At 42.1% G+C, this 27,995-nt stretch overlaps 1 protein-coding gene across 1 annotated transcript in view; it reads left to right on the top strand.

Annotated features, from left to right (window-relative positions):
• Positions 1-9,623: 9,623 nt before the first annotated feature.
• Positions 9,624-27,995, top strand: part of COL19A1 (collagen type XIX alpha 1 chain) — a 474,185-nt gene continuing 455,813 nt past the window's right edge. The window contains exons 1-2 of the mRNA XM_069599490.1: positions 9,624-9,699; positions 25,392-25,518. Coding sequence (XP_069455591.1) covers positions 25,428-25,518 — 91 coding nt within the window. The 5' untranslated portion in view covers positions 9,624-9,699; positions 25,392-25,427. The remainder of the gene's footprint in view (positions 9,700-25,391; positions 25,519-27,995) is intronic.

Raw genomic sequence — 27,995 nt, 5'->3', positions numbered from 1 at the left:
TCACCCTTTAGGGATGCTTCCAAAGATTATTATACCTAGAGTTGTCCTTTGTATTCTCCCACAGTAACTTTTTTTTTTTTAATCACATTACCTCCATATTATTATAGAGAGAGCAGAAGTTTTAAAAATATGCCAAATTCCCAAGGCCAGGTACAAAGGGAGAAAGGCTGTGGTCCCTTAGCTTCCTGAGTCCTTCTCAATTTGAAGAAGGCTCACTTGACTTGACAGCTTGTCACCAGCAAAGTCATGGGAGCTACAGAAGAAAGAGGATTTCTTCTGGAAGAGAGGGGAAAAAGGGCTGACAAACTGTCCTCCTCACTCTGTTGCGAGGCTTGGTCTGTCTTCCTGGAGGTGTAGTCAGACTTTCTGGAGATGATCCCAAGGGAGAGGGGCTGGGTTGGCCCCTGGGTTGAACAGGGCCTCCTGCAGAGCTTCATGGACAGCTGGATAGGGGCACTTCTAGGGGAACAGGGACCCACGGGAGGATGAGGGATGTATCACTGTGCACTGAGTGAAGACGCTCTTTGTGCGTCCTCCTAGCTATGAAAGATCACCAGTGGCTCCAGGGCTTTTTATATTGGTGCTCCTGGCAATGTGACTCCGAAGCTTTTCCCATCAAGGGATGAAAGCTTGACCCTGACTCATTTTGTCCAATAGAATGTGGTTGAAGTGACAAAGGCCAATTCTGGGCTTAAGCTCAAGAGACCCTGTAGTTTCCACTTGGTCCTGAATTCCTGTGACCTCCTGGATCAGCTAGCTCATTGGAGGATGAGAAGACATGTAGAGGAGAGATGACTTGTGCCAGCTGAATCACCAACTACCAGCGAATCTTCTTCAGATCTGCCTGATGATACCATTTGTGTCAGCTACCATGTGACTGTCATTTTAACAGAAACCACTTGTCATGGTCTTCGTAGACCGCGACCTTAGAGTCAACGGGAAGAGGGATACAGGAGACCCAAGTCTCGAGTGAAACAAGGGTACTTTATTTGCATGAATGCATGCTTATATATCTTCAATAAAATGATGACTCAGCCATTAAAAAGAATGAAATTTCACCAGTTGCAACAAAATGGATAGTCCTTTAAGTACAAGGTACCTGAAGAGAGTCACTGAAGGGAGTCCAAACAGGTGCCCTTTCCCATGATCTCAGTCCTGAGAACTGCATGCAGCTCTGCTCATTCCTGTTTCCCAGGACCTGATAAGGAACAGCGAGTCCTTGAGAAATGGCACACAAAGGAAGAAAACGTATTGGGTCCCTTAAAGTTGAACGTCCCCTGACAACCATTGACATGAAACTGACGTTGATGGAGAAAACAGACCATTCCTCTACTTCAGATGGCACCTGCCTCCTGGTGAACCAACATCTCCAGGGTTGCGGTCAAAATGCAGAACCAGCTGAGCCATGACCTCAGCTAGGGACAAGATTAGAACAAGCACATCTGTCTGGCAGCCCATGCAAGCAAGTCTTTAGATAAAAGAGAGTAGGTTTTAATACGGCTATCAAAACACTAAAATTTATTGTGAGGACTTTATAAAAATAAAGAATAGTTCTGCACAGGAAAAGAAAAAAATATTTTGTAGAGTTTAACACCTGAAGTGCTTAAAAATAAGTATAGATTTATGAACTATCATTATTTCCTTCACTAGCTATGTTTTATGCCTTCTCATAATTACTTGAAAGGGACTTTATAAACATAGAAGTTTATATTTAAGATGGATAAAAGTGGGTTTATGGTAAAATAATTTAACAGCAAGAATGTTCTTGAATATCAGAAAAGTAGGTAAATCTGTCACCTTTGATAGAGAACAGAGTCTATTCAAATTTATCTTTCATTGCCTTAGTTCACTAGTACTTGGCCTAGTTCACTGTCTTGGAATTTCTTTTCCAAGTCAACAAGGACTAAAGCATGTTGCAACACAGCATCTGAATGCATAAAATAATTTTAGGACCGACTGTTTTGTTCATGGTTTTATCTTAATTGTAATTGATTCCAGTCTTAAAACAGAGACGTGGGTTTACTTCAAGTTATCTTGTAAGGGGATTATGTTGTCGCCATGCACCTTTGAGGCCTCTGCTTGGTCTTGCATTCCCTGTTAGCCATCTGTTAGGTAGCTCTTTAAACAGTTTGATAAACAGTTTGGAAAACTAAAATCATGGCATCCAGTCCCATCACTTCATGGCAGGTAGACGTGAAACAATGGAAACAGTGAGACACTTAAGTTTTTTAGGCTGCAAAATCACTGTAGATGGTAACTGCAGCCATGAAATTAAAAGACACTTGCTCCTTGGAAGAAAAGTTATAACCAACCTAGACAGCATATTAAAAAGTGGAGACATTACTTTGCTGACAAAGGTCCGTTTGGTCAGGGCTATGGTTTTTCCAGTGGTCATGTATGGATATGAAAGTTGAACTGTGAAGAAAGCTGAGTGCCGAAGAATTGATGCTTTTGAACTATGGTGTTGGAGAAGACTCTTGAGAGTCCCTTGGACTGCAAGGAGATCCAACCAATCCATCCTGAAGGAAATCAGTCCTGACTATTCATTGGAAGGACTGATGCTGAAGCTGAAACTCCAATACTTTGGCCACCTGATGTGAAGAACTGACTCATTGGAAAGGACCCTGATGCTGGGAAAAATTGAAGGCAGGAGGAGAAGGGGATGACAGAGGATGAGATGGTTGGATGACATCACTGACTCAATGGACATGAGTTTGAGCAAGCTCTGGGAGTTGGTGATGGACAGGGAAACCTGGTGTGGTGCAGTTGATGGGGTCACAAAGAGTCAGACATGACTGAGTGACTGAACTGGCTGAACTAAACAGGCATTTTCAGAAAAAAAGTTGCCAGAGCACAGAGACTGAGAGCTTGGGCTGTGGATTGAGATAGACTTAGCTACAAATCCTGGCTCTGTCAGGGCTTGGTTCAAAGTCTTAGTCCTAAGCTGTAAAAACTGGGCAACAGGATTTTCAAAGGATTTAAAAAAAATAAAATATGTGAATCACTTCCTAGTATGTGGTGATTTTTTAAAGTGATTCCATGTGAATCATAAAATGAGCTAAATAAATTGAGTTGAAAATAAACGTTTGAGAAAGAGGTTACAGTGAAAATAATCACAATTTTACAGATATTAACTTGACATAATGTTCTAGCTAACTAATCATTTTATGATGTACCAACTTTGATTTTTTTTTCAGATGTTGTTTATAGGATTGGCTATTTTAAAACATTCAGGAGTTAGAACAAAGTTTAATTAGAGGTCATTTTCATGTTTTAAGAATAATAATGAGTGTTCTCATTTTCAATAATGAAAATTTCCCTGAGGTATAGAAAAGGAGTGAAGAAGACAGGATGAAGACATTTTCAACTAATAAGAACCTATTGGGTTGATATCTTGCTGCACTCAGAGTCTCTGTGCTTGGAGTCTTTACACATGAAAACAAGTTATTCTGTAATTATTGCTATTTTTTAAGACATCCATTTTAAAAAATATTCATTTTTTAGTTGTGTTGGGTTTTCTTTTGCTGTACACGGGCTCTCGCTAGTTGCAGCAAGTGGAGGATACTCTTTATTGCAGTTCATGGGCTTCTTATTACAGTGGCTTCTCTTGTGCAAAGCGTGGGCTTCAAGAGCACAGGCTCAGCAGTTGCTTCGAGGCACATGAAATCTTCCCAGTCCAGGGATCAAGCCCGTGTCCCCTTCATTGGCAGGCAGCCTCCCAACCACTGTACCATCTGGGAAGTCCCTCCTACAATTATTTTGTCAATGTGGTAATTTAATTCTCTTAGACATAAGTACCAAATGAACCCATCATTTTCCCATACCAACTTGGAGGGTCAGCCTATATCAATTCTCAGTAAAAAATTGTATGCAGATGACATCACCCTTATGGCAGAAAGTGAAGAGGAACTAAAAAGCCTCTTGATGAAAGGGAAAGTGGAGAGTGAAAAAGTCACCTTAAAGCTCAACATTCAGGAAAACTAAGATCATGGCATCTGGTCCCATCATTTCATGGGAAATAGATGGGGAAACAGAGGAAACAGTGTCAGACTTTATTTTGGGGGGCTCCAAAATCACTGCAGATGGTGATTGCAGCCATGAAATTAAAAGACGCTTACTCCTTGAAAGGAAAGTTATGACCAACCTAGACAGCATATTAAAAAGCAGAGACATTACTTTGCCAACAAAAGTCCATCTAGTCAAGGCTATGGTTTTTCCAGTGGTCATGTATGGATGTGAGAGTTGAGTGCTGAAGAATTGATGCTTTTGAACTGTGGTGTTGGAAAAGACTCTTGAGAGTCCCTTAGACTACAAGGAGATCCAGCCAGTCCATCCTAAAGGAGATCAGTCCTAGGTGTTCATTGGAAGGACTGATGTTGAAGCTGAAACTCCAATACACTGGCCACCTCATGCGAAGAGATGACTCATTGGAAAAGACTCTGATGCTGTGAGGAATTGGGGGCAGGAGGAGAAGGGGACGACAGAGGATGAGATGGCTGGATGGCATCACCGACTCAATGGACATGAGTTTGGGTAAACTCCGCGAGTTGGTGATAGTCAGGGAGGCCTGGCGTGCTGCGATTCATGGGGTTGCAAAGAATCGGATATGACTGAGCAACTGAACTGAACTGATGCTCTCAGTTACTTAACCACCACAGGCACCATTTCCAGAAATAATTGAAGATTATACAAAGGAAAAATAATGTATTGTATTAAATGCTGTGGGTATTAGTAAAAAGAAGACACAGTCCCAGCCCTCAAGGAACTTACAATTAAGTCGGGACCAAATACAGAAAAGTGTGTGAAACGAAGTGTCAAGTAGAGTGTAATTGTGTGTGTGTGTGTTCAGTTGTTCAGTTGTGTCTGACTCTTTGTGAACCAGTAGCCCACCAGGTTCCTCTGTTCATGGGATTTCTCAGGCAAGAATACCAGAGCGGGTTGCCATTTCCTTCTCCAGGAGATCTTTCCGACCCAGGGATTGATCCCACAGCTCTTGAGTCTCCTGTGTTGGCAGGCAGATTCTTCACCACTGCGCCACCTAGGAAGCCAGGGTGTCTTAAAAAGTGCAAATTATACTCTGCTGTATAGGGGCAGGGGAGGGTCTGTTTGGTGGGCAGGAGGTTAGGGAAGGGGAGGGTTAGGGAGGTTAGGGAAGGAATTGTATTATAGAACAACCTCAAATAAGCAGGATTCCAACAGTGACCTGGCGTTTTGGTAGGCTGCAGCAACTAGAGACAGTGAGAAAGCACTGGCCGTTCATTCTGTGGTCACAGGTCATTGATCAGGTTGGGCATCATGTGCATTTAAGGGAACTGAGGTAAGAAGGTGGAGGTTACACTGTCGATGGCCTTGAATTTCAGGAAAGTTCAGTAGGAAACAAAACAATTCACATCCTTCATCTGAAAAGGAGAGAAATGGGCTTGTTCCCTGTTGGTTCTTTCTACAGATCTTTATTACAGAAATAGTTACATCCTTTCACATATAATTATTTATTACATCCTTTCACATATAATTATTTACGGATGCTGGGATGACTCGCCAGTATATTTACTGTGAAGGACAAAAAAATGGATGTACAGTTGACCCTTGAACCACGTGTGTTGGGGTGGAGCGTCGGGGGGGGGAGTTAAGGGTGCTGAACCTCCTTTCTGCAGAAAATCTGCATGTAACTCTACAGTCAGTCCTCCAAATGTCTGGTTCTGCGACCACAAACTGAACCAACTATGGGATTCTGTAGTACTGTGGTATGTATTTGGTGAAAAAAATCCATGTGTAAGTAGATCCATGCGGTTAAAAACCCCATTGTTCAAGGGTCAACTGTATTTTGTTCACTGAAATCTTTTGACTCTGATGCTTCCACATGTGAACATAGTTTCCCCTTCCTTTAAATTCCCCCATATTTTAGATCTACTTTGCTCATTACATGCTATATTTTTATTTCATATTGTCAGTAAGTACATATACACATCTTCCCTTTCTTACCCAATGTTCAACCCCAGGAGGTGGGGCTCATGTCCAACCGATCTTTGTATATCCTACAGTGCTTAGCTTAAGAGGAGTTCAAAAATACATGCTGAATGGATACATGGTTTAATTAATATTTGCTTCCTAGTCAAATCACTAGGCTAAGTGTAAGAAAATTTCTCAGTTCTCTTAACCCCATTGCTTTGTTAATTTGTCGGCGATATATAAAACACCAGTTTGTTCATGTTGTATTTTTTATTACAACAGTAATACAGGTTCACTGTAGAAAATTACAGATAAGCAAAAGGAAGAAATCAGAATCTCCCATAATCCTAACCGAGAAGTAACCACAGCTACTGTTTCAGAGGAGTTTGTGAGGCAGAATTGATGCGCATTTTTTAAAGCATTTAATACACGTGGCTAATTTGCCCTTTTGAAAGGGCAACTATATTGTGTCCCTGCCTTTGGTGTTGAGAATACTAATCCTGTCAAAATGAGGGGAGCAAAAATCACTCCTTTATTGATGTACATTTCTTTTGCATAGTAATTTAGTTGAATAATTTTTCATGTGTTCACTGACCATTTGTATTTCCTTTGTGAATTGTCTCTTTCTAATTTTTTTTGCCTATTTTTTATTGGGATTCTTTCTCTCTCTCTCTTAAAAAAAATTAATTTTGAGAGCCAGGTGTGTATTAATAAACATTTTCTCCAGTCAGGCGTTTGTCTTTTAACATATTTCCTTTCAGCGTCACCGATCCCTAGGAAGAGGGTCTAATAAACTAAGTGAAAGTCAGACCCGTGATCACCTCTTCCTCTCATTTCTAAGTTGAGTCAATGTCAGGAGCTAAACATCTTCCAGAAACGGAAGCAAACATAGCAACCACCAGCGGAATATTATTTTCTCTATGAGGACATTTTCTGAAACAATGATAAAAATAGCATTGAAAAAATTTTAAATGCCCTATCTTTTGCTGATTACTAAAAATTTTGAACTAATCTGACTACTTTCTTTTCACCCTTATTTGTATGATATGAATATCATACATAGTACTGGCTTGAAAAGGAATAGAAAGGGAAGTACAGACTCTTGGTGACAAGTTAGAGTTGGTAATTACAGCTGACAGTGACGTCTGCCCCTCCTCTACGGATGCACTGAAGAATTCCATGGGGTAGGTAGGGGAGTCATGTATGGCTGGGGCACTCCATTCAATAGAAAATGAACACACTTATGGTGTGGTAACTAAGAAGTTAGCTGGAGGCAATACTGAAATTCTTCTTAGAAAATGGAAACCATAAAAGGGGAGAAAAGTGAAATAAATTACAAAAGGGAAAAAGCAAAGCAACGTGGCTGGGAGTATAGAAGTACACAGAAATGAAGAAACGGAAAAAGAAATAGCCATGAGAAAACAGAAGTGATTGATAAGCTAGGCTTAGAAAACACATAATCTCTACATTTATTATGGGGCAATCATCAAAATATAGTTCAGTGTTAAATTGTTTCATTTACATAGGTGGGGAGTTAAAAATATGGAGCTTTCTGTAAAAAATGCATTTCAAGTGAATTTAGCTCTCTTACGGCATAAAAATACTGGTTAAACATGTCTCCCATGGGCCATAAATGTCGAAAACAGTTTGTTTTTGAAATCTTTAAAACAATTTTTGTCACACATGCATACAGCTAAACTGGGTATTAGAAACCCCACAAGCTGTTTGCCAAAATTCAAAGTACTGTCAGATTCTCCTATTATTTTCAGATGTTCTTTCACCAGCGGTAGCTTCAGAACCAAATGGGAAAACTGATTGTTTATAACAGTACTGGGGTTAGATAAATAAAAGGTGCCTGGTTAAGGGATCTTATTTGACTTGAAGTCACTTCAAAATTCAGTGAAAATATTGGATAAAGGACCTAAACCTAGGGGTATGATAGTTTGTGATCACAAAATGCAGCCCAGAGTCAAACACTTGCCTGAAAACAAACAAACAAACAAACAAACAAACAAACAAACCCAGGAGGATTTATTGACCTGGGGATGCTGGCATATCTAGGGACAAAGAAAGCGACAGATAATCATTTTTAATTGTATTTATTTTTCATTTTTTTTCCAAACTCTTAGTTCAATACTTTGAGTAGGAAAATGAGAAATCTGAGATAGAAACAAAAATATAAATTTGTCTGGCTAGTTTTAAAACCTCTTAAAGGTTTAAAATATTTATGAAAATAATGCTAACATGAGGATGATTTACTTGTACTAAAGAACAAATTAGAGGCAAATTTTCAAGCTTCCTGTTAAGGAGTCTTAAAGCCTTATTAAAGAAATGGTACTAATTAAATGTAAATGTAAAGTTAATGGTCTATGGGAGAAATAAAACCTGGATGCTTTTATTTCAATTTAAAAGTAAAGTACAATTGCCTTGGGAGAAAAAAATAGTCAAAAAGGGGTAATACTGTTTAAAAACTTAGAGACAGGTCACCACAAGTCTAAGGCAGGTCTGGGAATCCTGCATTTTTGGGTGGCCATCTGAGCAGTGTGACTCATGCAACAGCCTCCCTCCTTGGCCTCTTTCCACAGTGAACCAGAAGCCAGTGATGAAAATCACAGGAAAGCAAAACATCAGGAGCTTTCAAGCTCTGACATATAAACACGGTTTGCATCATTAGGGATGCCAGACTAAAACTTGCAGCAGGGGTTTTGATCAGGATGAGAGACAGGCTTAAAAACTCCTGGTTGACTCTTCATAGTTGCACTTCAATGAAATGGAAAGGAGCTATCTTCTAATTTTTTTTTTAACATTTAATTTTTTTTTCCCCCAGCCTGATTTAATTTCCTGACCGGTGAACCCAGACATTTACAAAACCTATTGCTATGGTTTTAAAATAACTTTTAACTTTAATGATTTTCACCATTATGGATCAATACTACAATTTATTCTATTTCGTCAACTGTAGCAATACTGAACATTAAACCAATTTATCTGTTTTCTAATGCCTGACTTTTCTGAATTCGATAGCGGTTTAACTTTTCTTTCAAATACACATATATGTACCCACAATACATATGTATACCTACTATATATATATATATATATATACACACACATATATATACTCTACATACATGCCCCTACACTGAATATGCTAAAAAATGTCACCTTCACATGTTATAAGGGGCCCCAAAGAGTTCAGGATTTGTAGCGCCGATCTATAGAAAGATAGAATATTTAAAATCACAAAACACTTCTGTGGAGTCTGAGACAAAACCACACAACTCTGTACATCCAAGCATGATCGGAACAGCCTCTTTTGATTAACTTTATCTAAACTGATATAGCAGCACAAAATGAAACAGAAATTATGTCCCTTCAGAGTCCATCTGTTAAAAAGCCAGTTGTCTACCTTCGAATGTCCGCCGCATACCATACTTGGATGACACTTCACAAAGTGAGAAACTCGAAGCCTTTGCAACCAGCCTTCTCTATGTGATGGGAAACAGCGGATAAAGCGGAAACCTGCAAGGCTCTGGGGCGACGTAGCCGTAATTAAGGAAAACCCGGGCCCGAGTTGGCGGAGTCCCGTCTTGCGGAGTCCTCGTCCTCGACGAGTGGGAGGGTCACCCTGGGAGAGACTAATAAGGGCAGCGGCGCGCGCCCCGGCCCCACTCGCAGGGCGCTCCGTGCCGCGGTGCTCAGCCTCGCGCCCGCCCGCCCGCCGGCCGGCGAGCCCCGCACGCGGCCAAGGTAAGTGCGCGGCGCCGCGACCCCGCGCCCGCCCGCTCCCCAGCGCGCACGCTCCCTCGCGGGTCTGCGTCTCCGCCGCACCGGTTTCCCCAGAAAATCGGAACGCGGGGCTCCGCTCGTCGGTGGGTCGGGGTGCGTACGGAACGCACACCTGCCATTTCGCATTCCCGTAGGTAGCCGTAGCCCGGGAGGCCGCCCTGTGGGCACGGCTGGGCCGCCCGAGCGCGCTGCGTAGATGCTGGTGGGTCGTGTTCGTGTGTGCCCACCCTGCAGGCTGCGGGCTTTATACTTTAGTTCTAGGTGCTTCTGCCGGGATCTGTGTGTCTGTGGAGCAGAACTGAGAGCCCTGCTGATGCGGTCAGGACACAGAATACAGAAGGAAAAAAAAAAAAAAAATCTCCGGGGAGAAACGCAGAAAACAAATCCACTCAAAAGAAACCCGTGCCGTTAGAGCTCTTTTTTTCTTTTTTTAAAACCTCTGTCTAGAGACGTCCCCCGCCTAGAAAGCGAGGAGACAGCGAAGGGGCGTACACTGGGGGGCGCGGGGCTGCGGCGCCGGCTCCCCGCGCGGTTACCGGTCCTGCCCTGCGGCTGCTGCTCCGAGCGCGGCTCTTAGGGCTGCGGCGCGGCCGGGGGAGGGGTCCCGGGGCTGGGCTCCCCGGGCCCGCTCGTCCCGGAGCGCCGGCTCGGCGCCCCGATGGTCCGGCGGCCCCGGCCGGCCGCCCGCGCGCTGCGGAGTCGGAGAGAAGTTTGTTGGCTCGGAACCCAGCCGGCCGCGGCCGCGGGCAGCCCAGCTCATCCGGAGCGCGCGGCTTGGAAGCGAAAGCTGCCCCGAGAGGGTTACGGCGAAGGCGAGTCGGTGGGCCGACCGGCGGGGGGTCGGGCCCGGCATGCGGCAGCCCCGGCGGCGCCGAGACGCGGACTGCGGGAGGATGCGAGGAGCCGGGTTCCGGAACCCAGGCGCAGGGAACAGCGGGCTGCGGGGGACCCCGCATCCTGCAGATGCCTGGAGTGTGAAGGGCGCCATCCCGGGATTGCACCGGCGAGTCCTCTGAGGCTGGGAACTGGGAGCTTAAAGGAAAACACTGCGGTGCCTCCATTCCCGCTCACAACACACACCCCCGCCCCACGCCTTCCCCCGCCACCCCCATCCCAAGAGTACCTTGTTCCCTCTTTGGCCTGAAGGAGAAGGCTGCGGAGCAACCAGATGGGAGGATGGTTTGTACGCGGAAAAGGATTTTAAATCTGCCCAATAATAGAGATAGACCCTCTTCATCAGCCCCCTTCCCACCCATCCTTACAAAAAAACCAAACACACATACACACACAGACACACACACACACACAGACACACACACACACACACACACACACACACACACACGAACAGGGACCGACCAAAGTTGCTGCTTCTGCCCAAAACGAGCGCCGCTCTTTTTCTTTAAGGGATTTAAATAACCTCTTAACTAAGTGAGCCTTTCAGCATCTTCTGGTCCATAGAGAGAAAACGGTGGGACCCTCCCTAAGTAGAGATCTTTGATCCCGGCAAGCAGAGCTGGAGATGTTTAGGTCCTCAGATGCTGCGAAATACCCCTAAAAGTCCCTTCCTCAGGAATATCTCTCTTCTGAGTGGGAAGGAGGACAGTGATCCTCAGGGGTGGAAAGTTCATTCTCTCCCTAGGGGGATAGAAAATGCAGAAAGTTAACAGGTAGGTGCTTCTGTGAAAAGTGGCCAGGAATCTAAGTGGGGTCTTCTGAGAAAGGAGAGGGAAGGTGGACCATGGAGCAGGGGGGAGAGCCTGAACCTGGTAAGAAAAGGTCAAAGAAAGAGCAAAAAGGTGACAGAAAACCCAGTGTGATTATTCTCTCAGTTGGGACATTATCTTTGTGCCTGAATCATCATCATGGAAGGAAACCACCTAAGATGGATGGAAGCCCCTGCTAGTCTCCAGAAATGGAAAATTCCCATCTACTTTCAGGCTCTTCAGTTTAATTTTTTTCCTGCTGCAATTTTAGTTCATTTATTTCCCCAGCAGACAGAAAGGCCTGAGGGGTACACAGAATGGATGTCTTAAAGGCAGGAGAAGATAAGGAGATAGAAACCATGGTTGTATGGCCAGTTGGGATCATAAGTACAAATTCAAGTGAAGAATGAAAAATTAGCAGGAGTAGAAACTAAATAAAGCTAGTAAGATGCTAATATAGAACCTGAAGAGGATGCTGGAAAAAATATATTTGTGGTGGGTCACCTTGTGGAGTATATGTTAAAGCAGCAGAGAATAAGGAGGCTTAGCAGAATAGAGCAGAGGACATTCCAGTCAGAGAGAAAGGCATGCGTGGAGGCTTAGAGGTGGGGGCCAGCCAGCCGTCATCTGCCTGGTAAGATGGAGAATCCAAGCTAGGGTGAAACCTGAGATGAGGAGAGCAGAGAGCCCCTGCCCAGGAGAGACTAAAGGGAGGCCTGAGAGGCCAGAGGCGCACAGGGTGTGACTCTGCAGGCAGTGAGTGAGATAACCAGGTAAGGAAGCTGCACACTGCATTTAGAAATGATACAAAGAAGGCAGATGCAACAGTGATACTAAAAAAAAGAACAGAGTGGAACACCAGGCCTGTCATGCAAGCCTCGGGAGGCCCAAAGCTCCTCTGATCTCTCTCTGGGAGAAATCAAAGATAATCTTGAGATGCGAGAGTAGTTGATCAGAATGTTGGTTGAGGCTTCCAAATGGAAACATCAAGAAAAGTTGATAGATTAGGCAAAACCATCATGTGCTCAATTGCTAGTCATGTCTGACTCTTTGCGACCTATGGATTTTAGTCCCCCAGGCTCTTGTTTCCGCGGAACTCTCCAGACGAGAATACTGGAGTGGGTTCCTGTTTTCTACTCCAGGAGATCTTCCCCAATTAGGGATCCAACCCGCATTTCTTGCATCTCCTGCACTGACAGGTGGATTCTTCACCACTGTACCACCTGGAAAGTCCCCCCCCCCCAACATTAATATATTTATTTAAAATTTGAAGTGGCATTGGGTCACTGATATATAAATACCTGTTTCAGGCAGAGCTAGAGAATTAAAATTTGACAAAATCCAGATTGGTCATGACGGTCAAATTGAGAATAGTATCTAGAGAGTTGATGGCGACAACTGTCATTCAGAGAAGTGAGTCAATAAAAGAAACAGTTATTGAGGGTGGAGAGAGTTGCTTAAACCTGCTGAAGGGTAACCTAGGCCTGGAGATCCCCTGGAAAGTTGGCACTAGTTTTGAAGTGACAGGAGAAATCACAGAACTTTGAAAAAATGTGATAGAGTTGATCAGCTTTAAGAAATATAAACATTAAGAACCAGGGAGTATGTTTTCAGTAAAGGAAGACAAGTTTAAAGGTTTTTTTTTTTTTTGTCTCACTGAAATTATAAAATCTCACTGGTTTATAACTGAAATTATGTTCACTGAGCCTTCTTTTTAGTAGTTTTTTCTTCTCTGTAACTCTTCACTTTATCCATATATTGCTGTAATTGTTAAATCTCTACACGGATATATTTATTACTTGGCATCAACCTTTCATTTGTTTAGTTTTAGCCCACATGTATTGCCTTAGACTGTATTCATCCTACAAACTGATCGAATAAGGATCCATCAAATGCCAAGTTGAAACAAAATGCTGATATCAGATGCAATTTGTTTTCTTCAAGGTATTCAGTACAGAGAGGAGATAGAAAGCCCACAAGTTACCACAAAGGAGTGTAGCCCGAGCTGAATCAGGGCTGGGTCCTGAGTGCCAGTGGGTCGCAGGGTGATGAGCTCCAGGATGGGACTTGCAGACTTCAGAGAGGACGTAGAGCCTGAAATACATGTGGAGGGCAGAGTAGGTGGAGAAAAACTTGGAATAACATGCCACCATGTTCAGAAGCCTGGAACATTTTGGGAACTGGGAATAGTTTGATGGAATAGAGTGTGTTGGAAGGAAGTAGCAGGATATGAGCCTGGTCGGATGAGCTGAGGCCCAGCTGTAACACCACCCTGAGCGCCTGCCTCCCTGAGGAGTAGGCGTGGAAAGCACTAGGAGACTTTCAGATGGCAGAGCACAAAAGCCAGGTCTTTGCTTTAGACATAGAAGTTTTGGGCAGTAGGGCAATGGAGTTCCGGGGAAAAGGCCTGGAAGAGAGGAGATTACTGAAGCCTATCATACTTTTCCAGAATCAAAATGGTGAGGATGTGAACTAAAGCAGCTGTTGGGAAGATGGGGAAGTTGTTATGCATTCAAAAAATGTCTAGAAAGTAGCCTTTATAGACTGTGATAGAGATCTGATATGAGGGATGGAGAATTAATTCAAGATGATTTTGAAATTTCTTACTTGAATTCCTAGGTTAAAGATGATGCTTGTTTCAATGCATGATACTGGATACTTGGGGCTGGTGCACTGGGACGACCCAGAGGGATGGTGCGGGGAGGGAGGAGGGAGGGGGGTTCAGGATGGGGAACACGTGTATACCTGTGGCAGATACATGTTGATGTATGGCAAAACCAATACAATATTGTAAAGTAATTAACCTCCAATTAAAATAAATATATATATATATTTTAAAAGATGATGCTTGTAATTAAAAATGTCGAGAGGTTTCCGTCGAATGTAAGAAGGGCAGAGATGTTGCCAGAGCCCCAAAAGACCTCTGCAAACTCATTTCAACTTCATGACTACACTCTGCAAACTCACTTCAATTTCATGACTACAGTCGATGGCAAAATTATGAAATAAGCTAGAATGAGTCCTAAGCTCTTGAGGATTTTGTGTGTGTATGTGTGTGTGCTATTGTGGACTTGGAATTTTAACCGTATAGGCATGACTTTCCAGCCAATTTTCTACAATAGGTTATAGGCTCTGCTATAGCTTCAGTAAAGATAGAGTCTAAAGATTGGTAAAAGAACAAATGTGTAACACCTGTTGCTTTTGCTTATTTACAAGATGTGTCTCTTCATAACAGTATGGCCAGATTTCCTTGGTTGGAGCTATGTATAGGCACATTGGAGCATAGTCAAGAAGGTTTGATTTAAAAATCAACCCACTCCCCACTCACATGGCATTTCTTTTTGTAATGAATGTTCTGAAAACAGGGGTTCTCTCAGTCATTTCACAAATCCAGCCATGATTTCTTTTTTTTTTTTTTTTTTTTGGCTGCTCTACAAGTATGGGCAGAAGGCAGAAATTGAACCCAAGCCTCCTGCAGGAGGTTCCCTTAACCAGCGGACTGCCAGGCAAGTCCAAAACCTGCTTTTTTATGTCAAAATATTGTGTTGCTCATTTAGCAGCTTATGTAAAATGAATCAGTGTTCCTTTCTATTTTCTCCTTTGTTTTTTTTTTTTTTCTTTCACTTGTCTTTGCTGTATTATTTTCTATTTTGGTGTTAGATCTAATCTTTAAACCTTTAGCTAAAGCCAAATTTCAGAGATGTAAAACAAGCATCGTTAACTGTTAGATGGCAAAACGTTTAAAATTGGAATTGTGGTGCTGTGGAAGACTCTTTAGAGTCCCTTGAGCTGCAAGGAGAAAAAATCCATCAATCCTGAAGGAAATCAACCCTGAATATTCACTGGAAGGACCAATGCTGAAGCTCCAATACCGTCGTGTGTGAAGGGCTGACTCATTGGAAAAGACCTTGATGCTGGGAAAGACTAAAGGCAAAAGGAGAAGGGGGCAGCAGAGGATGAGATGGTTAAGACAGCATCACCAACTCAGTGGACATGAGTCTGAGCAAACTCTGGGAGATGGTGAAGGACAGGAGAGCCTGCTGTGCTGCAGTCCATGGGGTCACAAAGAGTCAGACACGCATCAGCGACTGAACAATGACAACATCAGTAAAATTTTCATGTTCCATTGTAGGAAGATTGGCTTTGGTTTCCTTTGAAGCGGTCCTTGACCATCTTATCCAGCAAGGTTCCAGTCTGTCATTTTGTCTACATATTCTGTGTTCCTTTGCTTCCTACTGTCTGTTTCTCAAAGAGGACTTAGTTTATTTACTTGCAATCCCCCTGACCAGAGTGACCCAGGGACTGTTTGGCGCACTACTGTATCCACACAGGCACATAGTAGGGCCTCATCCTGTTGATGGGATGAAAGATTAAGATTTCCCAGTGTTCCTCCTGTCTTTGTGCTCTTTGTACACCAGTATGGATTAATAAGGAAATTAAAAAAAAAATCTATGTCCTAGTTCTAATATTCTTGGTTTCGATAGTTGCTTTCTAGGATTTCAAGACCTGGATTAAGGAAGTTTAAAGGACAGTGGCTTTTTGAAGTTCCCTAAACCCAACCAGTCTCTGCAAATAATTCTGGTTGGCAAAGAAGAGTGAGAACAAGGGATGTGGGTGGAGGTCACAGGCCAGCCTTCAGGCAGCTGTCATCTCTCTGCTGTTAAGGCAGTGAGAAATCCACTGCAGGCAGGGCTGTCTGGATGATGTGAGAGGGCTCCTGGTCTCCAGGAGTGTTGTCTGCCCAAGATGCCCTGTGCTGGGCACATGTACAGTGGTGACATTGGTACTCTGCAGTGCTGGGAGGAAACTGTGAAGGGTCTGGCTAGAATCTTGATGGAGATGAGCTAAAATCTGAGAAGGAAGCATATAGGGATGTGATAGGTCCGCCTTACATCCTGATAGTAAACGTCATGGTGTATCAGCAGAGGGTTTCCCACTAAGCAGACCTAGGCTTGAACTCAAGGAGCCTCACTATGACATTTAAAGTTTCATGTCTGTGCCAGGCAAGAAAATTCCTTCTCTGGGCCCTACATTTTAGAAGGCTCTGTCTGTGCATCTGCTCTCAGGGGAAAGAGTCCGCAGAGATCAGGGACCCCGCCCTTACCCAAAGCCAGAGCTTTTAGACCAGGCTTTAGGCACCTAAGATCCTGGCATCCCCTGACCAACTGGCCTTCAGTCCTCTTGCAGAATCTGGCAACCTCCTCCTCAGGTCCCCCTTCTCAGAGACAGACTAAGCACAGGGTGAACACTTCTAGGCCAAAGAGGCAGTCAAGGAAAGGTGTCTGCAGGTGCTGCAGATAAAACTCAGCTTTCTGGCAAGCTCTCACACGTGTGAGTGAAGCCCCTCATGGTGCAGATGGAGCCAGGTTGTCATTAGTTGCTAACTCTTTGTGACCCCATGGACGTCAGCACGTCCGGCTTTCCTGTCCTTCACTCTCTCCCAGAGCTTGCTCAAACTCATGTCCATTGAGTCAATGATGCCGTTGAACCATCTCATCCTCTGTCGTCCCCTTCCCCTCCTGCCCTCAATCTTTCCCACCATTAGGGTCTCTTCCAGTGAGTCAGCTCTCCTCATCAGGTGGGCAAGGTATTGGAGATTCAACTTCAGCACCAGTCCTTGCAATGAATATTCAGTATTGATTTCCTGTAGGATGGACTGGTTTGATCTCCTTGCAGTCCCAGGGGCTCTCAAGAGTCTTCTCCAGTACCAGAGCTTAGCCTTTTTTATAGTCCAACCCTCAATATCCGTACATGACTACTGGAAAAACCATAGCTTTGACTATACAGACCTTTGTCAGCAAAGTGATGTCTCTGCTTTTTAATACATTGGGTAGTTTTGTCATAGCTTTTCTTCCAAGGAGCAAGTGTCTTTTACTTTTGTGGCTGCAGTCACCGTCTGCAGTGATTTTGGAGCCCAAGCAAAGGAAATCTGACCCTGTTTCCACATTTTCCCCAACTATTTGTCATGAAGTGAATGATGTGGAGGCAGGAACAGGGAACAATGCAGAGGGGGCTTCGGCCCAGGCCAGAGGCCAGCACATCCTTGCAGCCTGCTCGGTTCAGTTCTAAATGCGGCCTTGACTTTTAGTCTTCATGAAACATGTGCTAAGAGGAAAGGAGGAAACACACATTTCTTATCAGTTTTATTAGCTTTAGTTTTGACTTTTAAACATTTAGACATGTGGAATATAAATTTCTTGCCTTACACCCTGCTAATGTTAAGAGCCAGTGTGCCTGGCTCTCAACTAATTATGAGTATTAAATAAAATATCATATATAAAAGAAATTCTGCTTCAGAAAACGAGACCATGTGTCTGACCAGTAATTTCGATATCTTTCTTAAAATGCGTCAAAAGCCATCTTTGTACAAGTTTGAAAAAAAGTGATTTGGGGAAGTCACTCGATCAGTAAAGCATTATATTGAAGATGAAAGGTTAAATCTTAGCTGGGAAGAGTAACACATTCAACTATGATAACATTGGCCTGGATGCATTTGTGAAACTATCTTGATAGTTAGCAGACTGGGGTTGAGGGAACAGCAGAGAAAACAGGCAAGTTTCAGTGAGGAAGGAAACCTTTGGATGAATTGAGAGATCCAGGAAAGGCCCCACAGGCAGGTGGAAGACAGCAAGGAGCACCCCCGATGTGTCTGGGGACAGTGGGGAGGAGCTGGGGGAGAGGGCCAGGAAAACCTCAGTGGGGGTTGTACTCTTGAGAACTGTATTGGAGTCGACCTTGGAACTGCCTGCAGCAGAGGGTTAAGATCTAGGAAAGGTGTATGTGTGTGTGTCTCAGTGTACAAGGATTCATTTTGAGACCTTGATAAAAAGTTTCTTCAAATCTTCCTGGCTGAGTGGAGTACATCTCTAATCAGGACTGGAATAACAGAAACCCCCAGCAACAAACACATTAAAAGCATGCAAAAAGGAATGATGCTTAGTATAATAGCCCTTGAAATTGTGTAAGATTCTGAAATGCCTTAATAATTATAAAATATTCAGTCATTGTTACTAGAGATTCAAATGTTAAGTGTAATTCACTGTGTCTCAAGATTTGCAAGTTGGCAGTTTCCAATACTTTTGAACTCAATATCTATTGAGGCCCCACTTTTCCAGGTATTATGCTCAGCACCAAGATACAGTGATGGACAAGACACAGAGTCCCTGCCCTGAAGGAGTTTAGAGTAGAGTGAGGGCAATAAACTTGGGTACAGACAGAAGAGTCTGAGCTAAAGAATAGCAGGGCCAGAGCATCTGTTGGTCAGGAAAGGGCTCTTCCGCATAGTAATATTTAAACTGAAAGATGCAGGATGAACAGGACCCAACACATTCCTGCATGAGGAAATAGCATGTGCAAAGGCCCTGAAGTTAAAAAAAGTCAAGGAATTTGAGGTACTGGACATCAGCTGGAGAGGTGGTTACTCGGGGCTTTTTTCTAGGCCATAGAAAGACTTCTGGATTACATTCCAAGTTTGACCACTATTATTTACTTGCTAAGTCATGTCTGACTCTTTTGAGACCCCTTGAACTGTCCATGGAATTCTCCAGGCAAGAATACTAGAGTGGGTTGCCATTTCCTTCTCTAGGGTATCTTCCCTATCCATGGATCAATCCCACGGCTCCTGCTACATCTCCTGCATTGCAAGTGGATTCTTTACTCCTGAGCCACCAGGGAAGCCCTCCAAATTTGATGAGAAACCGTGAAAGGGCTTGAGATGGGCAGTGACGTGATCTAACTCCGATTTTAAGGAACACTCTCCGGTGTATGTAGAGCGCAAACCTGGTCAGGAGCCTGTAGTGGAGGGGAATAGTGAAGAGGCTGGGGAGGAGTCTTCACCAGGCAAGTGGCAGAGGTGTAGAGAGCAGTGTGTGGCTCTCAGAGGTGTTTGGAGTAGTACTGATGCCACTTGTTGGACGGCAATGCATGAGAGGGCAGTAGTGAAGGCAGAAGAAAGCTTAGGATTCTCGTTGGAGCGTCTTAATGAGGGTGAATTATGGAGGCAAGGAAGAGCATGGTCAAAAAGCAAGCATTTAGTTTGGTGTTGAGATATATAGAGATGCTTGTGTCTGAGAGGGATTACTGAGTGGGTGGTTAGATGCACAATCCGAAGTTCAGAGAAGAGGGCTAGCCTGGAGCCGTGAATTTTAGACTCATTATCTGATAGATACTACTTAAAGCAGAGAGAATTGGTAAGATGACCTAAGGAGACATTATAAAGAGAGAGGAGAGGAAGATACTGCCTTTCAGATACCCTCAGATGCCCGCAGATAACCACCATTAATAAATCAGGTAGAAAAAAGATCTGAGAAGGGGATTTAGACGGAGTATCAGCAAAGGGGAGGGAGGGAGGCTGATGAGAAGGGAGGGTTTCAAGAAGGAGGGAGGGGTAAGCTGTTGAAAATGTCATGGAGGGTGGAGTTAAGACACCAGGAGAAAAGGAGTCTTCTTTCAAGTTTTTGCTGAACTTGGCCAGAAACATTTCAATAGAGTGGTGGAATAGCAATTCTTTAGTAACTAGAACATTTAACCAACTAAATATAACGTCTATTCTTCAAACATTTTGAATAAGTGAGATTGAAATTAAGTACTATTATCCTCCAAGTGACTGGAATATTTTGATAGACCTCAAGATTGAACTCATATGCTTATGCCTATAGCTCTCTGATTTTTTTGTTGCTAAAACAGGGACCAAAGCGTCAATGAAGACAGATTTTTAGGATGCTTTGACACTTCTCCATTCTTCAGTTATCGCTATCAATCTCAGGCTGAATAGATAAATATAATTGTAAATTTTCACTTGCTATTTATGAGTATGTGGAGTAAATAATTGTAATAGCAGAAACTTTTTTGAACACTTACTGGGTTCAGTGCCCTGTGATATACTTTCTCCATGTATTAAGTGATATAGTTGTAGAATTATTCTCAGTTTTCAGATGAATAAATGAAGTCTTGATGAAATTACATAATGTCCATAAGCAGGCAGAGTCTGGGCATGAAGTTTTAAACACTGTATTACATTGCTAATTTTCAACTCATAAAAATCACTTTGGTTAAAATGCAAATAGTCAAGCATTCCTCTGAAGTTGAGATCAATATTTGTGAGCTAATTTATTTGAAATAAAACTGTTTTAACAGCTACCAACTGACTTGAAATAATAGCTGGGATAAGTTTGTAAAGTCATATGAGGATTATGACTATAGATGGATGAAAGAGTTCAAAAGAAATAAGCATAAAACCAGCTGTTTGATTTTTAGAACCACACATGTGGTTTTCATATTGAAATTACTGCTTCTAGCTACTCATGCAGAAATATCTAAATCTTGAATTAATTTTAAAATGCTGATCTAGGTATTTGGCACAGGCAGAATATCAAAGATGGTGGCTTTAGTTTTTTTTTTTTTTTTTCCTAATGAGTGTCTATTGACAACATCTAGCCTTTGGTGTCATGCATTCTTTTCTATTTGACTTGAATAAACTTTGAATTATGACAAAAATGGTATAATATGATTTGTATATTTAAAACTCTTACCATAGCTATTCTAATAATACTGCAATTAAATATACTGAGAGGGCCCTTATATTTTAACTTGCATTCTGTTTCCACGTTTTTGTTGTTTTTCAGTCACTCTGTCGAGTCTGACTCTTTGAGACCCCTTGGACTGAAGCACGCCAGGCTTTCCTGTCCTTCACTATCTCCCAGAGTTTGCTTAAACTCAAATCCATTGAGTCGGTGATGCCATCCAACCATCTCATCCTCTGTCATCCCCTTCTCCTACCTTCAATCTTTCCCAGCATCAGGGTCTTTTCCAATGAGTTTGCTCTTCCCATCAAGTGGCCAAAGCAGGAGCTTCAGCTTCAGCTTCAGCATCAGTCCTTCCAATGCTATTCAGGGTTGATTTCCTTTAGGACTGACTGGTTTGATCTTGCTGTCAAGAGTCTTCTCCAGCACCACAGTTTGAAGGCATCAGTTCTTCAGCACTCAGTCTTTTTTATTGTCCAGCTCTCACATACATACATGACTACTAGAAAAACCATAGCTTTGCCTATATGGACCTTTGTAAGCAAAGTAAGGAGAAGGCAATGGCAACCCACTCCAGTGTTCTTGCCTGGAGAATCCCATGGACAGAGGAGCCTGGTGGGCTACAGTCTATGGGGTCACAAGAGTCAAACACGACTGAGTGACTAGATGATGATGACAAAGCAAAGTGATATCTCTGCTTTTCGATACACTGTCTAGGTTTGTCATTGCTTTTCTTCCAAGGAGCAAGCATATTTTAATTTCATGGCTGCAGTCACTGTCTGCAGTGATTTGGGAGTGCAAGAAAATAACATCTGTCACTGTTTCCATTGTTTCCCCTATGCATGAAGTGATGGGATGGGATGCTATGATCTTCATTTTTTGAATGATGAGTTTTAAGTCAGCTTTTTCACTCTCCTCTTTCACCTTCATCAAGAGGCTCTTTAATTCCTCTTCGTTTTCTGCCATAAGAGTGGTGTCATCTGCGTATCTGAGGTTGTTGATATTTCTCTCTGCAATCTTGATTCCAGCCTGTGCTTCATCCAGCCCGGCATTTCACATGATGTACTCTGCATAGAAGTTAAATAAGAGTGACAATAAGAGGCCTTGATGTACCCCTTTCCCAATTTTGAGCCAGTCTGTTGTTCCATGTCCAGTTCTAACATGTTTCCATGGTAGTTACTTTAATATAAAAAAACTTAATTAATGTTTATGTTTTCCATTACAGGGATTTGTTTTATTAAAATCTTTATTGTAATATGTACAAAGTAGTAACCTACATCAGAAAGATTAACAATTATGAGAGGTAACAACTAAAGTTAAAAATGATGCCAAGTCAGGCTCAGATAAGGCAGACATTACATATATCCTTTTTTTTTTCTTTAAATAGAAGGAAAGATTACTATTCAGAAGGGAAAAATTGTGAAAAATATAATTCTATTTTTAAAACATAAATCATATGACCAAAAGGACCGGCCAAGTGAAAATCACTCAGTTGTGTCTGACTCTTTGCGACCCCATGGACTGTAGAGTCTGTGGAATTCTCCAGGCCAGAATACTACTGGAGTGAGTAGCCTTTCCTTCTCTGGGGGATCTTCCCATCCCAGGGATTGAACCTAGGTCTCCTGCATTGCAGGCGGATTCTTTACCAGTTGAGCCACAAGGGAAGCCCTAAAGGACAGGCAAGAAAAAAACAAAAAACAAAAAACAACCACAACAGATAAATTAAACTGCATGAAAAAAACAAAAAAACCTTCTCTGTAGCAAAGGACACAATTAACCAAGTGAAAAGATAATCTACAACATGGAATAAAATGTTTGCAAATCATTATGACTGATAAGGGGGCTTCTCTGGTGGCAATGCAGGAAATGTGGGTTCAATCTCTAGGTCGGGAAGATCCCCTGGAAGAGGGCATAGGAGCCCACTCCAGTATTCTTGCTGGGAAAATCCCATGAGCAGAGGAACCTGGCTGGCTACAGTCCATGGGTTCGCAAAGAGTCGAACATGACTGAAGCAACTGAGCAAACACGCATGTCTGATAAGGGATTAATTTCCAAAATAAACGAAGAATTTCTACAATGCAACAAAAACAAAAAACAAAAAAACAGATTAAAAAGTGGGCAAAGGATTTAGGTAGACATTTATCCAAAGAAGATTTACAAATATCAGATAAAAGATGTTCAAATCATGAATCCTTAGGTAAATGAAACTGAAAACCACAATGAGATATCATCTTACACCCATTAGGATGACTGCTGTTTAAAAAAAAAAAAGGCAAAAAAAAAAAAAAAGAAACAAAGCAAAAAACCAGAAATTAATCATGTTAACAAGGATTGGAGAAATTAGACCATGATTCACTGTTGGTGGAAATGTAAAATGTTGCAGCTGCTAAGGAAAACAGTATGGGAATTCTTCAGAAAATTAGAAGTAGAATTTTCATATGACCCCTTCTGAGTATGTACCCAAAAGAATTGAAAGCAGGGACTTGAACAGATTTTTGCACATTCATGTTCATAGCAGCATTATTCACAATAGCTAAAAGCTGGGAGCAGCCAGTGTCTCTCAGTGGAGGAATGGATAAACAAAATGTGGTATGTACATAGAGTGGAATGTTATTCAGTCTTAAAAAGAAAGAAAATATTGACACATGCTACAACATGATCGAAATTTGAGGACATTCAGTTCAGTTCAGTTCAGTTACTCAGTCATGTCCGACTCTTTGTGACCCCATGAATCACAGCACGCCAGGCCTCCCTGTCCATCACCAACTCCTGGAGTTCACTCAGATTAACGTCCATCAAGTCGTCCCCCTCTCCTCCTGTCCCTAATCCCTCCCAGCATCAGAGTCTTTTCCATTGAGTCAACTCTTCGCATGAGGTGGCCAAAGTACTGGAGTTTCAGCTTTAGCATCATTCCTTCCAAAGAAATCCCAGGGTTGATCTCCTTCAGAATGGACTGGTTGGATCTCCCTGTAGTCCAAGGGACTCTCAGGAGTCTTCTCCAACACCTCAGTTCAAAAGCATCAATTCTTCGGCGCTCAGCCTTCTTCACAGTCCAACTCTCACATCCATACATAACCACAGGAAAAACCATAGCCTTGACTAGACAGACCTTATTACACCAAGTGAAATAAAGTCACAAAAAAGATAAGTATAGCATGATTCCCCATATATGTGATTTAGGGCAGTCAGATTAATAGGGACAGAAAACAGAATGGTGTTTGCCAGGGGCTGGGGGTGGGAGAAATGATGAGCTATTGTTTCATAGATACAGAGTTTCAGTTTTGCAAGATGAAAAGTTATAGATGGTGGTGGTGAATATACAATGTGAAGTACTTAATGCCATTGAACTATACTCTTAAAAATGGTTACAATGGTACAATGGTAAATTTTAATATTTGTATTTTACTAGGATTAAAGGCTCCTCTGTCCTGGAATTCTCCAGGCAATAATATTGGCATGGGTAGCCGTTTCCTTCTCCAGGGGATCTTCCTGACCCAGGGATCAAACCCAGGTCTCCTGCACTGCAGTCAGATTCTTTATCATCTGAGCTGCCAGGGAAGCTCCCCTGCTGCCACCCCCAATAAAGATATATATATATATACAAATCATTGTATAAGTGGTGTGGTTTTAAAAAAGATTTCAAAGATGAGAAATGAGAGGGTGTATGGCATTAATAAATAGGAACTAATCTGAAAATATTTTCAGAGCTTTCTCATGCATAATAAAGTCTACATTAATATATAGTGTCTAATTATAAGAAAAACTATGACAAACATAGACAGCATATTAAAAAGCAGAGACATTACTTTGCCAACAAAGGTCTATCTAGTCAAAGCTATGGCTTTTTCAGTATCATGTATGGATGTGAGAGCTGGACCTTAAAGAAGGCTGAACACCAAAGAATAGATGCTTTTGAACTGTGGTGTCAGAGAACACTCTTGAAAGTCCCTTGGACTGCAGGGAGATCAAACCAGTCAATCTTAAATGAAATTAACCCTGAATATTCATTGGAAGGACTGATACTGAAACTGAAGGTTCAATACTTTGGCCACCTGATGCGAAGAACTGACCCATTGGAAAAGACCCTGATTCTGAGAAAGATTGAAGGCAGGAGGAGAAGGGGACGACAGAGGATGAGATGGCTGGATGGCATCACTGACTCAATGGACATGAGTTTGAACAAGTTCCAGGAGATGGTGGTGGACAGGGAAGCCTGGCATGCTGCAGTCCGTGGGATCTCGAAGAATCAGACACGATTGAGTGACTGAACAGCAACAGCAAATTATATATAATCAGATATCCAATTATATAATTATGTATAATGTAAAAACCTCTTGTGTTCTCCTTGGTGCTGAGGATTTTCTGGGAATGAGAATGAAAGGAACTGTATACACGAGCTCAATTCAGACGTTCTGTTCTGTTGCAGATCTGTGGCCACTGGTTCCCATGGTTCAGAGGCGCCATGAGGCTTGCTGACTCTTGGAGGCTTTGGCTCTGGGCCGCAACGTTCCTGCTTCCTGTTTCCGCTTCCGTGATGAGCAGGGACAAGCCAGGTATCCAGGTCACCTTTGTGTCCAGTCTCCAAATGTTATTTGTAGTGTTTATTTTTTAAAAAAAATATTAAAATCTTATGGTTGAAGAGGACAGATTAAATCTACAAGTAAAAAACAGATAAGAATTTATTGTTTTCCCCGTTGACCTTCAAGTCACACGTTGAGAATGCCTAGATTTACATTTTTTCAATATATGTATTAGTCTAAATAGCTTTTGTTTATCTCATTGATGTTTATAAATATAAGTATGCATTTGGCATCCATGTGTCTGTTTCTCCGTTTCACCTTTAAATGATGTTACTTAAATTATTCAGATGATAATATGGAAACTCATTCCCAGTTAGTATTAAGGGACGTATCTAATGTTAATTAGGGAAAAGTGAAAAAAGACTAAAATAGAAAAAGAAACGTAGCTTAATTATATGTCAGTTTTGTAGTGTCTCAGATGAAGTGAACAGGAAAATAACAGTCTTAGAGCACTTTTTGACCTAAATAAATAATTGTTGTTATTTAGTGGCTGCGTTGTGTCCGATCTTTTGTAACCGCATGGACTGTAGTCCGCCAGGCTCCACTTCCATGGGATTTCCCAGGCAAGAATACTGGAATGGGTTGCCATTTCCTTCTCCAGGGGATCTTCCCAACCAAGGAATGGAACCCATGACTCCTGCATTGACAGGTTAATTCTTTACCACTGAGCCATCAGGGAAGCCCTAATATTTACTTGCAATTGTTAAATTATCAACCTCATAATATTTCCAAAGGATTTGAAGGCAATTTGAAATATTTATTTCCATTTCTGATTTTTAAAAATGATCAAGTGGCTAATTTGGAAACCTTTTCTTGAACATTGAGTATGTGTAAGTTACTGAACTAGATGCATTCTATATTATAAAGTTTAACTAGATACGCTGAAAGGCCATTTGTTAAGCAAAAAGAAGCTTTGACTTGACTTTTGTGCAAATGACCACACATGATGAATTCTGACAATAGTCACATATGATGATATGTCCCGAGAGTATGAGTTGTCTTGTGCTTATTCTTTTGAATATTTCTTTCAGAATTTTGGCTAACAAGGTATATACAGGTTTATGACACACCCCAGTAGAGACTTTTGAGACTTTTATAACAATCTATTATAAAGATATAACACATCTATGTCTCTTGAATATTTTGTAAGTCTTTATGATTTTTCACTAATTTGGCAGGGGGTACATTTCATAAAATAATCTACATGGGAGTTTGAATATGCTAACACCATACCAAGGGCATCCTGTGGCTCTCCTACGTTTTTGGGGTGGGGGAACACTTTCTATTGTCAGAAAAATCAGGAATGACTCATGGCAAAAAGTAGCACATAGAGCAGGGAGTTTATCCTGATAATGTTGCTACTCTCCTGAATTTTTTTTTTTTTAATGTCTCTTCATTTTAAGAGACATAGCAGGTAATGCAAGTAATTACTTAATCAGAGGGGATAGGACTTTTTTGGCTAGAAAGGTGAGTGAATCAGTTTCCAGGCACATGCTAGTGTGTAACAAGTGTTCCTGATGATGATCTGAAGGATCTACACAAATGATTTTCCAGGTTTAGTGTGAATAAGGATCATCTGGAGTATTTATTCTCTGGTCCCACTCCAGAGACACTTATGATGCAGGGCAGCCTGGGGTGGAATTCAGTAATTGACATTTTTAACCAGCTTCCCAGGTGAATCTAATGCCCTATATTTTAGGAAAATAAAGAAACACTCACCTTTTTGATAATTGTCTCTTGTACCTTATGCTGCCAGGTTCCTTTTATTTTTTATTTGTTTACTTATTAATTTACAGTTTAATAACTCTTTTTGGAGGGGTAAGAACATTTACCATGAGCTCTACCCCGGTAAAACATTTCTTTATTTTTATAGCTGATGTGACCTTCCATTTATTTATTTTTAAAATGTATTATTACTTATCGATTTTTGACTCTGCTGGGTTTTCGTTGTTGCAAAGGGTTGTTCCTAGTCATGGCTAGTGGGGGCCATGCCCCAGTTGCGGTGCACGAGCCTCTCGTTGCAGAGGTTTCTCTGGCTGTGGAGCTCAGGCTCCAGGGCGCATGGGCTTCAGTACTTGTGGCACGTGGGCTCAGCAGCTGCAGCTTATGGGTTCCAGGGCACAAACTCAGTAGTTGTAGTGCACAGAGCTTTGCTCCACGGTGTGTGGGATCTTCCTGGATCAGGGGTCAAACTCGTGTCTCCTGCATTGGCAGGCAGATTCTTTACCACTGAACCACCAGAGAGCCCCACACTTCTACGTGTATAATACAGCATTGTTCGCTATGGATCTCTAGAACGTAATCATCTTGCAGAAGTGAAGCTCCCCAACCTTGGGATTTCCTTGAATGTGATGCTCCTGTACTTTGCTATCCCAATTCTTTAATCAGGTTTACTGTATATGGGGAAATTGGAATGCATATGTTCTGGCTCAATTTACTCTACGAAATTA

Source organism: Ovis canadensis, chromosome 9, assembly GCF_042477335.2.
Source record: "Ovis canadensis isolate MfBH-ARS-UI-01 breed Bighorn chromosome 9, ARS-UI_OviCan_v2, whole genome shotgun sequence".
Taxonomy (NCBI): Eukaryota; Metazoa; Chordata; class Mammalia; order Artiodactyla; family Bovidae; genus Ovis; species Ovis canadensis.
This window is presented reverse-complemented; position numbering and strand designations above follow the sequence as displayed.